The 13,487-nt window shown below is 41.6% G+C and overlaps 1 protein-coding gene across 1 annotated transcript; it reads right to left on the reverse strand.

The window, feature by feature from the left end:
- Positions 1-8,760: 8,760 nt before the first annotated feature.
- LOC309960056 (UDP-N-acetylglucosamine--peptide N-acetylglucosaminyltransferase 110 kDa subunit-like) lies at positions 8,761-11,901 on the reverse strand (the record flags this gene model as incomplete). The annotated part of the gene is made up of 1 exon (XM_082836632.1): positions 8,761-11,901. One exon carries the CDS (start codon positions 11,899-11,901, stop codon positions 8,761-8,763), a length of 3,141 nt encoding a protein of 1,046 aa, XP_082692758.1.
- Between the last annotated feature and the right edge of the window lie 1,586 nt (positions 11,902-13,487).

Genomic DNA, 13,487 nt, shown 5'->3' on the forward strand with positions numbered 1-13,487 from the left:
TAATGCTGCCATCTGATCTCCAATCCCCAAAATTGCGTTTTTAAATTCATCTAACTTGTTATTAATCCGTAAATCTATGTGACTTTGTAAAGATAAAGCAAGACTGGTATGTTGAGATAACTGATTAGCAAAGTGAGCATGATGAATACTCTGTGAAAGAGCAAGACCGGCAGTAGCCACAGTAGCAGACAGAGCAGCCGACGCAAGTAAACTTACTATTAGCCACCCAAGAAAGCGTCTCCTCTGCAAGGCTTTAGAGACTTCCACCCATGCCTGTACTCCAGTATCTTCATACCAAGGTTCTCTCAGATGTACAGGCACCATAACATACATGGGTTGCTTTAGTATAAGCACAGATTGCGTTCCTGCAGAAGGGAACATACAACTGCTAAAAATACAATTAACACAGCTAATATTATATCCTCCTTTGGAAGAATTACCAATGTTAATAGAACCACACAAACGTGTATATGGAGGAGCAACACAAGTTATAACAGGTGTATTGGAATAAGTTAGAGCTAGTTTCCATATATCCCAGTTCTTTTGAAATGTGATAAACCTATCTATGATGGGAAAAGAAGAGATAAGAATTGACACCTTGGTATAATCTATAGTACACCATATTTGGTTATTATTCCAAGATGCACTGCAACGTTCAAAATTGGATCCAGGAAAGTTAACGGTCATAAGGGGAGGCAATTGATTTTTTGATTTTCTGTTAAGCATAGTAACCTTATGTCCAGCTATAAATATCCCTTGTCCTCCAAGTGAACGCTTCATACAGAAATAATTTCCTGAATCTTCACCTGTAACCTTGGCTATAGTAATAGCGGAATCCCTAACTGGTGAGGCGTATGAGATTTGACCTCTAATATTAATAGCTTGCCCATTTTATACCAACTGATGGTATCCTTAAGATCCTCTCGTCGGCTGGTAGCCGGGCATGTAAGAGTAATGTTGGTTCCTGTAAAACGAAGGATGCCTGGAGAGCCTGACAAACTAATTGATAGATCCATTCTCTCATAAACATCTGTATGCTCATAACTAATAGCCTTTACACGTCCAGTTTCCAGATTCAATGGGCTAAGACAGACAGGATGGGTACTAAACCAGTTAGTATAATTTACAGACATATTGATTTGTTTTATATTCCCAATAAGAGGCCCATAAACAGTTATCATTATAAAATACAGGACTCTGCTTCAGACCAAGATATGGGTTGTAATAGTGGAGGATCAGGTACATAGGCCCAGTAAGTTGCTGCATTAACAGAGGGAACACATGAAATGGTTGCCAACATAGCCAAAAATAAAGTTACAGGTGTAACAGGATTATTCTGTTGTTTCACTGACTCTTGAGCTCGTGAAACCAGTTGTTTAATTTGTCCCCAAGTTGGAACATCACTCCTTTGAGTCGTCCTGTCAAGTGGTCTCTTCTTCTTCTTTTTCTGAATCAACACTGTCAGATTTTCCGGAGAGATGCAGAGCTTCTTCATCTTCTGAACTAGTTGTGAGCTGTGGCGAGCCATCTATTTGCTTGACTAAGCGCTCAGGAAGCCAGCAAGGTCCAGGCGCTGATCTGGGAAAGATACACACGTGACCACGTCCCCAAATCAACACAGGATCAGGACCACGCCAAGTGCTGGTTAACGGATCTTTCCAGAGGACCTCCGCAGATTGAGAGGCCAATCTTGGCTCAGCCACCAACCTTCCCCCTGCAGAGCAGCCAAATTTGTCAACAGTGAGAACATTTAAAATAAACAGAGCATGATTTATAAGGTTATGTGGCGTTGTTCTATACAATTCCCCCCTTTTTATTTTTTCAATAGTTAGCTTTAAAGATCTATTTGCACGTTCTATAATACCTTGTCCTTGAGGGTTATATGGAATGCCTGTAATATGGGTAATTTTGTAATGAATTACAAAATGTTGCAAAAGCAGCGGGCCCATTATCTGTTTTAATAATTTTGGGAAGGTTCATGAAAGCAAAACAGTGTAATAAATGAGTGATAGCATGTTTAGTAGCTTCTCCGGTCTGTGCTGTAGCACAGAGGAAACCAGAATAAGTATCGATAGTGACATGAACAAACAGTAATTTCCCAAAAGACGGGATATGAGTAACATCCATTTGCCATAAATGTCTAGGTAATAATCCACGAGGATTAACAACATAATGTGGAACAGGAAGGTGAGGTAAGCACTGTGGGCATTGCTAAACAATTTGTCGGGCGGCTTCACCAGTAAGGGAAAATTGTGTGTGTAATGTAGCCGCTGACTGACGATGTAAAGCGTGCAACTGCTGTGCTGCTTGTGAAGCAGTTTGATCATAACTTACCATAATATGAGGGTGTCCAGGACATGGACCATGAGTATCAAGAGTATGAAGATAATGAATGCAGTACATTAGCCATTCTTGACAGCATGACGAACGGAAAGGAGGAGTACGGTAAATTGGGACATGTCCTGCTTTAGGGAAAAGAGATTGAGGAGGAGGAGTAACTTCAACTCTATTCTTGGGAGGAAAATGTACAGGATAAAGATCACGTTTAGATCGAGTTAAAACATCTGCAGTCGCATTAAGTTTAGTCAATGGACCAGGCAAGTTAGAATGAGCACGGATATACAGACCTGCAACAGGACCATCATGGGAACAAATAAGCTGTTGAAGCAAACGAAAAGAGGATGATAATTCAGGGTCATTAGTATGTCCTATGGTCGCAGTCACCAGAAGAAATCACAAGCTACTACGATATTTACTATCAGAAAACAAATTAAAAGATATAGAAGGCAAATGTTTAAAAGACATAATGACAGCATACAGTTCAACACGTTGAGCTGAAGTCAAGGAAGTTTCTTTAATGAGGTTTGTTCCGTCGTCAATGATTACAGTAGCCACTCCTGAAGAAGAACTGTCCGTAAAAACCAAAGGTACATGAGGAACAGGCTGTTGCCTAATTATAGAAGGAAAGATATGAGTTAAGTTTGCTGAATTGGATCAATTTATCAGCAGGGTAATGGCATTCCAAGGTACCTGAAAATCCTGCAAGAGCAAGACCCCATTCATTACTATGTTGAAAAAGCCAATTTTGTTGACTAACTGAATAAGGGATAATAATTTGAGAAGGTTCTATACTGATAGGTTGTAAGCATCTAGTTCTACCTTGCATTATTAAATTACTAGTAAGTTCATAATAAGGGTTAATAACTTTAGAGGGTGTAGTTTTCATATGAATCTATTCAATAATTCCAACAGTTCGCCATAAGACGGCAGTAGGCACATGAGGAGTTGGACAAATTATTAAGAAAATTGGAAGGTGAGTATGAATTCTAGTTAATTGTGTAGAACTGATAGATCTATTGACTATTTGTAAAGCTTGAAATCCTTCTGGAGTCATAGAGCGTGAAGAAGGAGGATCTGAGTCACCTTTAAGAATATCAAGCAAAGGCTGTAATTGAGCAGTAGTAAATTTTAAGGAAGGCCTTAGCCAATTAATATCTCCAAGTAATTTTTGAAAAGCATTTAATGTTTTTAAATTATCAACTCGAATTTGCAGTTTTTGAGGCCTAATAGTAGTGTTATCAATATATTTTCCCAAATATAAAAATGGCGATTGTCTTTGAATTTTTTTTGAGGCAATGACCAAGCCAAATGATTGTAAGGACTGTTGTAAAAACTGAAAAGCAGTCTCTAATAAAGAAATATTATCAGTGGCTAAAAGTATATCATCCATATAATGTATGAGATATAACGATGGAAACCTTTTTCTCACAGGAGTCAAGGCCTGAGCCACATATTTTTGGCATAATGTAGGACTATTTGCCATGCCCTGAGGCAATACTTTCCATTGAAATCTCCTCATGGCTTCCTTAAAATTTAAGGCAGGCAAGCTAAAAGCAAAATGTTTTCTATCTTCAGGAAACAAAGGAATAGTGAAAAAACAATCTTTTAACTCTATAACTAAAAGATGATAATTGTGTGGTATGGCTGTTGGAGAGGGTAGGCCTGGTTGAAGAGCTCCCATTATTAGCATAGTTTTATTAACAGCTCTTAGATCCTGTAATAACCTATATTTTCCAGATTTTTTCTTGATAATAAAAATAGGAGTATTCCAAGGACTACTGGAAATTTCTAAATGCCCTAATTGTTCCAGTACTAATTGTTTTGCAGCTTCTCATTTCTCCTTTGTGAGGGGCCATTGGTCCACCCATACAGGGTCATCAGTCAGCCAAGTAATTGGATCAGCAGTGAGTGGAGGAGAATCCAAGGCCCCTAAGAAAAACCCAAACCTTGTCTATCATTTTTTATTTTCACATCAATAGGAGAGACAGTTCCTTGTTGATTTGTTCCCAGCCCTTTTGTGGGAAGAAATCCTTGATCCAACACCATATTAGAGACTTGAGAGTTTGGACTATAAAGTAATACTCCCATTTCTTTTAATATATCTCGGCCCCAGAGGTTTAAAGGCAGCCCAGGCAAAACATAAGGCTGGAAGTATCCTGAATGGCCCTCACTATCTTGCCATAATAAAAACTGACTACTTTGCATAGAAGAAGAACTTTGTCCTAGTTCGTGAAGTTCTGTAATAGTAGGACTAATGGGCCAACGTTTAGGCCAGTGTATCTGCGTCATAACACAGACATCAGCTCCAGTGTCTAACAAACCTGAAAAAACCTTTCTATTAATGGTTCATTTCATTTCTGGACGTTCTTTCCCTATCTTCTAAATCGAGGAGGCAGCATTAGACGATCCAAAAGCCTTTGTTTCTCTCTTTTGATGTTGTAAAATTTGTCCATGAAGTACAAAGGGCAAAAGTAGCAATTGTGCAATTTTATCACCAGGAGAAATAGTTATTATATTTTTAATAGTTTGTGCCATGACTTTTATTTCTCCTTCGTAGTCAGAATCTATGACTCCTGGCATAACAGTTAAACCTTTCATGGCGACACTACTTCTTCCCAATAATAGTCCCATCAAACCCTTGGGTAAAGGTCCACAGATGCCCGTAGAGAGGGCCTGAGGACCCATTTCAGGAGTTAATACATATCGGGCGGAGGTACTGAGCTCCAGTCCTGCGCTTCCTGGTGTTGCTCTGGAGAGCGAGGATATTGTATGTTTCTGTTTTTGGTTAATGTCTGATTGATAATTTGAGGAGGATACACAGACATTGCCCTTATTATTTGTTGGGGCCGGGGAAGGCCCCGGGAGGAGTTCCCCGACAGTGGTGGCCCATCCTTGTGGGCCACTGAGCAACAATCTTGTGCCCAATGTTTTCCCCTATTGCATGTAGGGCATAAACCAGGGATTTTCTGACCATCTGGAGGTTTCTGAGTAGGGAAGGAAGGACTAGGCTTAGAATTAAAAGATCTACATTCTCAAGCAAAATGACCTGCCTTTCCGCATTTAAAACAAGTCTTTGTTTTCTTTTGATTGTTTTTGAACCCCACTTTAGTTAATGCTGCAGCCACAGCAGCACCCTGTATATAAGTAGGCCCAATGCCTGCACAAAGGCGAATATAATCCTCCAATGTTCCCTGTTTTCTCCAAGGTCGAATCGCAGCCTGAGACGCATTATTAGCATTCTCAAAAGCAAGCTGCTTAACTACAATTGTACCAGTGAGTCTGTCCACAATGAGTCTCCCCACCGCCTGTGACAACCTATCTACAAAATCAGCATATGGTTCATCAGGTCGCCGTCTAAGTTTTGAAAGATCTTCAGTTTTGTGTGTAGAAGGTCATTTCCTCCAGGCTTGTAATGCCAAATGATTTATTTGAGGATAAGCAACAAAGGGATAAGTTAATTGATCTTGTAAAGAAAGATATTGTCCTTCCCCAATCAGCATATGATAATCAACTGGAATATTATGGGCAGCATTCTTTTCTGCTTGTTCAGCAGGCCGTTCATAAAAATCAAACTTCCATATTAAATAATCTCCACCATTTAAACAAGCTCGTGCAATAGACTTCCAATCAGCGGGGGGAAGAGCTTCTCCTGTCAACCATAGCAGCAGTAAAAGGAGCAGTGGGCCCATATTGAGCACAGGCAGATTTTCAATCTTTCAAAACTTTCAAAGGGAGAGCCTGATGCTCCCTAGTAGCTTGTTGAGGATTATTAGGACCAGGTCTTTCTATGACAGGACAACAGAAAATAGGATCTTCTCCTCATTTTATGGCTCCTTATACAGCACGCTGCAAGGGACTGAGCATTTTTACAGATGTAGATTTTTGAGGAAGACAGTCCTTATTAACCTGCAGCTTGTTCACTGACTTATCTATCACAGCCATTAGAAAATCATCCTCAGGACATTTCTCTCTTTTATGTTTACAAGCCTCATCTGTTAAGTCAAAATGTTCCTCTTCATCTAAACTGTTTAAATTAATTAGCTCTTTCGGTTTAGGAAGCGGCGACACAGTAGCTGATAATACAGTCTCTCCTTCTGTCAGAGGCTTATGTTTTTCTGACTTTACATTCAAATCAACACTATCATGAGAAGAATCTAAACATATTTTTATCAGATTCCACAAACTATATGTAACAACAGGAGTATGAGTAGGCCCTCGAGACTCGTAATAATTTTTTAAATCTTCTCCAGCTTTCTGCCAGATTTCTATGTCAACAGAGCCGCCATCAGGAAACCAGGGAGATAAACCATGGATATGCTGTAAAAATTCAGTCAACCGTGAGGTAGAAACTTTATTACCCCGAGCTTTAAGCATCGAAAGTAAAACCTGAGCAAATAATTCACACTCCTTTGAGCCCTCTTGCCCCATCTTATTTTACTTCTGACTATTGCCTCATGCCTCTATTAGTTTCACTTTTACTGGTGGCCACACATATTTTGCATAAGGGTTCTCTTACCTGCACTTTCTTTTTCTTTTAATTGCCTTCACGCTTCAGGTCCCTGTTCGAGTGACACTTGCCGAGGACCAGCCGGAGAAAGAGGATCTCACCGCCCAGGGTCAGAAGGGAAGGGGTAAGGAACTGAAGTAGCACCGACGGATGTGGTCAGAAGGACCAAGACGACTGATGGTTGCAAGGCAAATTTTATTATGCTACAGTTGCAGATTATATAGACTAGACATCGGAAGGTTGCCAGATGGTGGTTTACATTATCTACAGACTGTCTTGGCTCAAGGTTAACTTCCCTGGGAGGAAACCCATAAACCCAGAAGCATCAAAAATAACCTGCATGTGCAGGGGGGAGACAGCTTTGCTTGTCTCATTTTACATTCTTTCTGATCTCTGGGCCCTGGTGATTTATCTCCCATGGAATGGAACAAGGAGGGGAACAAGTAGGGACAGTCCCTTCGAGCAGCGGCCGCATGCCTGGCATGTCCTTACCTGCTCTCAAGGCTGACTGCTTCCCACACATATGTTGCCTTGTTTAAGCCTCAAGCCCTCGATCCTTTGTTGAAATACAATAATTTCATTCCTATGGTTTTCAATACCAAAAACTCAACCTCCAGGAGGGCTAAAGTCTAATTTGTACTCCAAACCAAGTAGCAGTGCAGTTCACTACTACTGAGGCTGGATCCATAAAGACTTCAAGACCACGTCCAGAAGACACGTTATTATATATAATACCCTATAAAGTCTGAAACATAATTATCATATACATAGCTGGTCCTTCAGAGCTTTTTACCTATAACATGTTTTTTGATGAAAGTTATTTAATGTACTGGAGATAACTGTGACTTACTGATCAAATATTTGAATACTTATACTTACCTGGGATTTCATTTCTGCTGAAAGAAAAAGGAAGAACAGGACTCACTAAAAAAAAAACCAAACTTTAGAAGTGAACGTAAAAATCTTATCACACACTATGACTTTTGGAAGCAGCATAGAGGGGCAGTCAACGGTAAAACACTGGTGAAATAGGTCACAACTGTAGGCCAAAAATCCATTATTATTATCATCAGTGACAGTACCACAACTGTGCCCTTCAGAATTAATAATCACTCCTAAGGATCTTCATTTGGCACCAGATGATGCGTTTAAGAGAAATACTCTGGGAGGTTTTGAATCAGACTTGGTTTTTTGTTAGCCAAGTTACAGGAGATTTTTAAAGTGGGGGGAAGGGAAGAAGGAAACGGACCAGGAGAAGAATTTAAGCCATCATCTATAAACCAACAAAGCACTGATAGTTCCAAACATTATGTCAGAAACTAAAATGACTGACATAGGCTCAAGTGGTTTATAAAACCTATAAAAAGACTACACCAGCAAAGTCCCCATTTATCTGTAGAGTTCAGAAACTAAAACAAGGAATATTTTAGCTTAAAACCTTATCTCAAGAGAATCATATACACTTCACATGAATAAAAATACCTGAAACCAAACATTTTTAAAAGCTCCGATACCCAAAATATAAAGAAAAATATTAATTCAGAAGACTCAATCAATCCATGATAATCCCAAAACGGCTGGGCAATCTCTATCTCCCTTCCACACTAACCATTCATCCCATGGAAGACCAAGGGAGATCAGACCTTCCAGACTTACCTTCCAGACCTTCCAGACACCTGGCTGCTGCAAAATTCTATGGAGACTCCTTGTGGAACAGCAGTTTCCCATCTCTTGTGTCTCTCCCTATCGTGATCATGATCATGCAGGAAGCAAGTCTGGCTGTGCTATTTCTTATCATTGTCTGTCACCCATCTGCAGCATGGTATTGTACAGACAAGGAAAAAGTAGTTCCCTTTCCCCCAGAAGGTTGAGGCTCAGGTACAGGGTAATTCTCCTGTGCACACAGTCATTATTTAGGCCGACTCAGTGACTTCAACAGGCTTAATCATGTGATCAGGTTTGTTGCCAGCTGCGTAATGCTCCCACATCTGTAGATAGAGCCGCTCTAGGTCCATTGTGTATTGTTTGGTGTTGAACAGAGGGCTAGATGTTCTCTGCTTCCAGACTTTGCCACGAATTTTCTTGAGGTATTCTAGATCAGTTCCCAGTTTCACAGCTATGTCTTCATATTCTTGTCTATTTTTAGCAATAAGCTCACGACAGCCTAAACAAGTGAGCTGGGAAGCTGCAACTCGGGAAGCAAGAGTCTCTCCTGGCATAGTCACCACGGGTGTCCCTGACCAAAGGACATCCATCCCTGTGGTGTGTCCATTACAGAGTGGAGTGTCCAAGCAGACATCAGCCAGCTGGCCTCTCCGAACATGTTCCTCTTTAGGAGCAACAGGTGAAAAAATGATACGGTTCTGGGGAAGGCCCATATTTTGTGCATACTGTTGAATATTAGGTTCTCCTACTGCTGGAAAACGCAACAGCCACAGTACACTATTGGGAACACGCTTCAGAATATTTGCCCACATCTGCAAAGTAGATGGGTCAATTTTATATAACTGATTAAAGTTACAGTACACAATGGCATCTTCCGGTAACCCGTACTGAGAACGCGTGGTTACAATAATGGTACGGGGAACCTCCTCTCCAGTGGCAGCCTTAATGTTGATCTGGGTAGTTGCCAGTCCATTGCTAAGACTGAATCCATTAATTGTTATCTGAATTTGTCCTCTGTTAATCATTTCAATAACTGCCTCTGCAATAGTATTCATAGGAATGACAGGCATATTAAGAGCTGTATTACTGCTGTCTGCACTGTCTCCTCCATCAGAACATTTCATCTTGACAATCTGCACATCTGGGAGACTATCAAGAAATGCTTTGAGGTCGATGCCATTCAGCACAATCCGATTCTCATAAATGTGCCCATTGGACTTAAAACCGATGACTGCTTTCTTCTTCAGGTGAGGGAACATATTAGCATGATCACCAATAAAGAAAGTATGGGGCATATAAGCCAGTTTCTCAGAATACTGCTCAGCAACTTCAGCAGGTGAAGTTTCCTGATCAGTGATGATATAATCCATGAAAAGCACGCCACTGGTCCCAGGGTAGCCCAGCCACATTGCCTGAATAGGAGCTGGCCTGAGAGCAAAGAGTTCATTTCGAGCACCCCTGGTATAACCATTCATATTTACAAGGATGTGTATACCATCTTGATGGATGCGATCAGCTGCTTTCCCATTGCATGGAATCTGAGAAAGATCAATGAAATGATGGGCTTCTGCCATCACCTTCGCTCGGAAGTTTGTGCCATCATCTGGGCTCAGGGCATAACAGAATACCTCAAATTTATCAGGATTGTGCATGCCTGGAATAGACTGCATAAGATGAGAAGTAGGATGATTCCCAAAGTCAGAACTCACGTATCCTACACGCAGTCGACCATCACTGAGCTTCAAGTCTTTTGGATGTTCGTACGGTGGTTTGTGAAGGACACTGATCTCATCCAAGCAGAGGTTCCCATGGCTCTCAGCAATAGCCTTCCTGAAGCCATGAGAAAGAGGATAGAGCATACTATGATGAGGCTGCACAGAAGGCAACCTATTCTTCTCCAGCTGGTCAGCCACAATGCTGACCAACTTCTTCATTCGCTCATCATAGTCTGTCCAATCACAGACAATCTGCAGGCAATGAGCCAAATCACAGTAAGCGTCAGGAAAATCAGGTTCAAGCTTCAGAGCAGTGCGATAAGAAGCAATTGCTTCTGGAATATTCCCTGAATACTTGTGAATGGAAGCCAGATTGCTGTGGGCATCCGCAAGTGCAGGGTTAATCTGAATGGCACGAGTGTAACACTGCAAGGCTCCCTGAACATCCTGCATCTCCTTTAGAGTGTTTCCCATGTTACAGTAGGCATCAGCAAAGGTAGGACTGATTCGAACAGCCTCCTTATAATGCATCAGAGCTTCCTGCAGTTTTCCCTGCTGCTGCAATACACTTGCTAAATTTGAATGGGCAACAGCAAACTCTGGGAAGACTTCTAATGCTTTACAATACAAGCGAACTGCTTCTTCAATGTTTCCCTGGTCTCCTTTGATATTGGCTAGGTTATTCAGAGAGTCTGCATGGGTGGGACACAGCCGCAGAGCTGTATTATAACAATCTTCTGCTTCGGCAACACTGCCCTTCTCTTCCAGAGCCTTGGCTAGGTTGCAGTAAGCATCAGGGAAATGTGGTTGCAATTCAATAGCTCGCCTGTAGGTGTCTATTGCCAGATCTATCAGGCCTTGCTCATAGTATACACAAGCCAGGTTGGCACGTACCACTGCATGATTTGGGCTCAAGCTTAGGGCACAAAGGTAAGCTGCCACAGCTCTGTCAAAAATCCGTGCCTCTTGCAAGACATTTCCTAAATTGATATAAGCATCCAGAAAATTGGGGTCAAGGGTGAAAGCCTTTTCAAAGTGATGAATTGCAAGCCAAATCTCCCCTTGTGCATTGAAAACACAGCCAAGATTACTCCAAGCTACTGCGAAGTTCGGTTGCGTCTCCATTGCTTTCAAATAACATGCCTTGGCTCCTTCCAAGCGACCCAGGGCTTTGAGCAGGTTCCCCAGGTCACTGCGAACACAGTACAAATCAGGATTGCACTGAAGAGCAGAGACGTAAGCTTGTACTGCCCCTTCCATGTCGCCTGCTGCTACCAAAGCGGCTGCCAGGTTAATATAACCATCGATGAAATCTGGCTTGAGATGCAATGCACGCCGGTAATGCTCAATTGCTTCCTGCAACTGCCCTCTTTCCTTGTACACATTCCCCAAATTCGAATAGGCTTCTGCCAGAAGAGGGTTCTGTTTAATTGCCAGAGTACTAAAGTGGGCAGATCTGTCCAGCCTTCGACACTGGAAGTGTAGAGATGAAAGTAATAAAAGTACTCCAGTATTGTCTGGCTCTTGTCTCCACAGCTGCATGCAGTGTCTCTCAGCTGCCTCAAAATCTCCTGCCTGATATTCTCGATGTGCCAACTCAGCTAACCCTTGGAAGGAAAGCATACGTTTCGTTGGTTCTGTGCTGTCGGCCACATTGCCCACAGAAGACGCCATCTGGTGCCTCTGGAGAGAATGATAAAAGGGGGTAATTGAGTCCCGCTGCTGCCACTACTGTCAAGAATGTTTCTAGAGGTAGCAAATACGAGGGCAGCAGCCGTACCACTGCTTTGGCAGGCTTAAGTGGCGGCGACAGTTACAGGCACCAAACCTTAGGAACTCTGGTTGGTCGTCTAACTCTCACGCTCTTGAAATCTTCCTTCTTAACCCTGCCCTCTTCCACCATTTTTCTCCTAATCAGGGAATAAAAATTACCTATACACTTGCCTTAGAAGAAATCAAAAGTCAGTAATCCAAACACTTTTTAAAATTTTGTTTTCTGTCCAGTTGGAAAGGAAATATATGATTGACTTTACTTCATCATTCATATAGTCAATGTGGAAAACATTACGGCCCTGAATTTCAATACAGTAAGTTCAGAAAATTTTAAATTGGCCTTCCCAAACCACTAATAAGTAACCGATGTTGTATATAATGCTAAAATCTTAGAGACTGAGTTTGATATTTTAAAAGTTCTGAAAGGATTAGCTAATTTCTCCTCATCATACCTCTCATGCCTCAAACCTGAGTATTGCTTTTTTAAAAATAAATTTATTTATCTTTATTTATTTATTTTTATTTTGGCTGCGTTGGGTCTTCAATGCTGTGTGCAGACTTTCTCTAGTTGCGGCGAGCGGGTGCTACTCTTTGTTGCGGTGCCTGGGCTTCTCATCACAGCAGCTTCTATTGTTGTTCCACAACTCTATGGGTTCCTTTTTAGGTCCTATGAAGAACCCTAGAAATTAGTTCATGGAATTATAGGTTTTTTCAAAATTGTCAAAAGTGAGATATTTTAACTTCCATCAGGTAAGACCAGCGTCTCTTTCTTTGCCAATTTTCCTTCTATCATATTCCGCTATGTTGGATCATATTGGAATGGCCACAGGCTTTTTTGAAATCTGGCTAAGGAGATTTTCTTTTGTTCTGTGGTATGCGGACCTCTCACTGTTGTGGCCTCTCCCGTTGTGGAGCACAGGCTCTGGACGCACAGGCTCAGCGGCCATGGCTCACGGGCCTAGCTGCTCCACGGACCGGGACATGAACCCGTGTCCCCTGCGTCGGCAGGTGGACTCTCAACCACTGCGCCACCAGGGAAGCCCTAAGGAGATGTTTTAAGTGAGGCTATTATGTGATTTTCAGACACCGCCATATGTAATTGACTATATACTATCCCATTACAGGAATAACTTCCAGTACTCATACTGACTACTCTACTGACATAACTAGCACAAGACACAGAAGCATAAGGACAAAAACCACCTTACAATATAGCCATGTCTTGCACTTCACAGCTCTCAAAGCATGTGCGTTTGAAGAAGAAAAAAAGAACTGAAAAGTACAAAACCAGAAGCTATTCTGTGGAAAATTATTTCAATCATCAGGCATGTGAAAGATAAGTCAAAGATTCAGTTCTCATCAATGCTTAGTCAAAACGGAAGTTTTCTTCTGTCAAGAATATACTCCAGGGGATTCCCTGATGGCGCAGTGGTTAAGAAGCCACCTGCCAATGCAGGGGACAAGGGTTCGAGCCCTGGTCCGGGAAG

The sequence above is a fragment of the Leucopleurus acutus genome (assembly GCF_964270905.1).
Source record: "Leucopleurus acutus genome assembly, chromosome: 3".
In the NCBI taxonomy this organism is placed as follows: domain Eukaryota; kingdom Metazoa; phylum Chordata; class Mammalia; order Artiodactyla; family Delphinidae; genus Leucopleurus; species Leucopleurus acutus.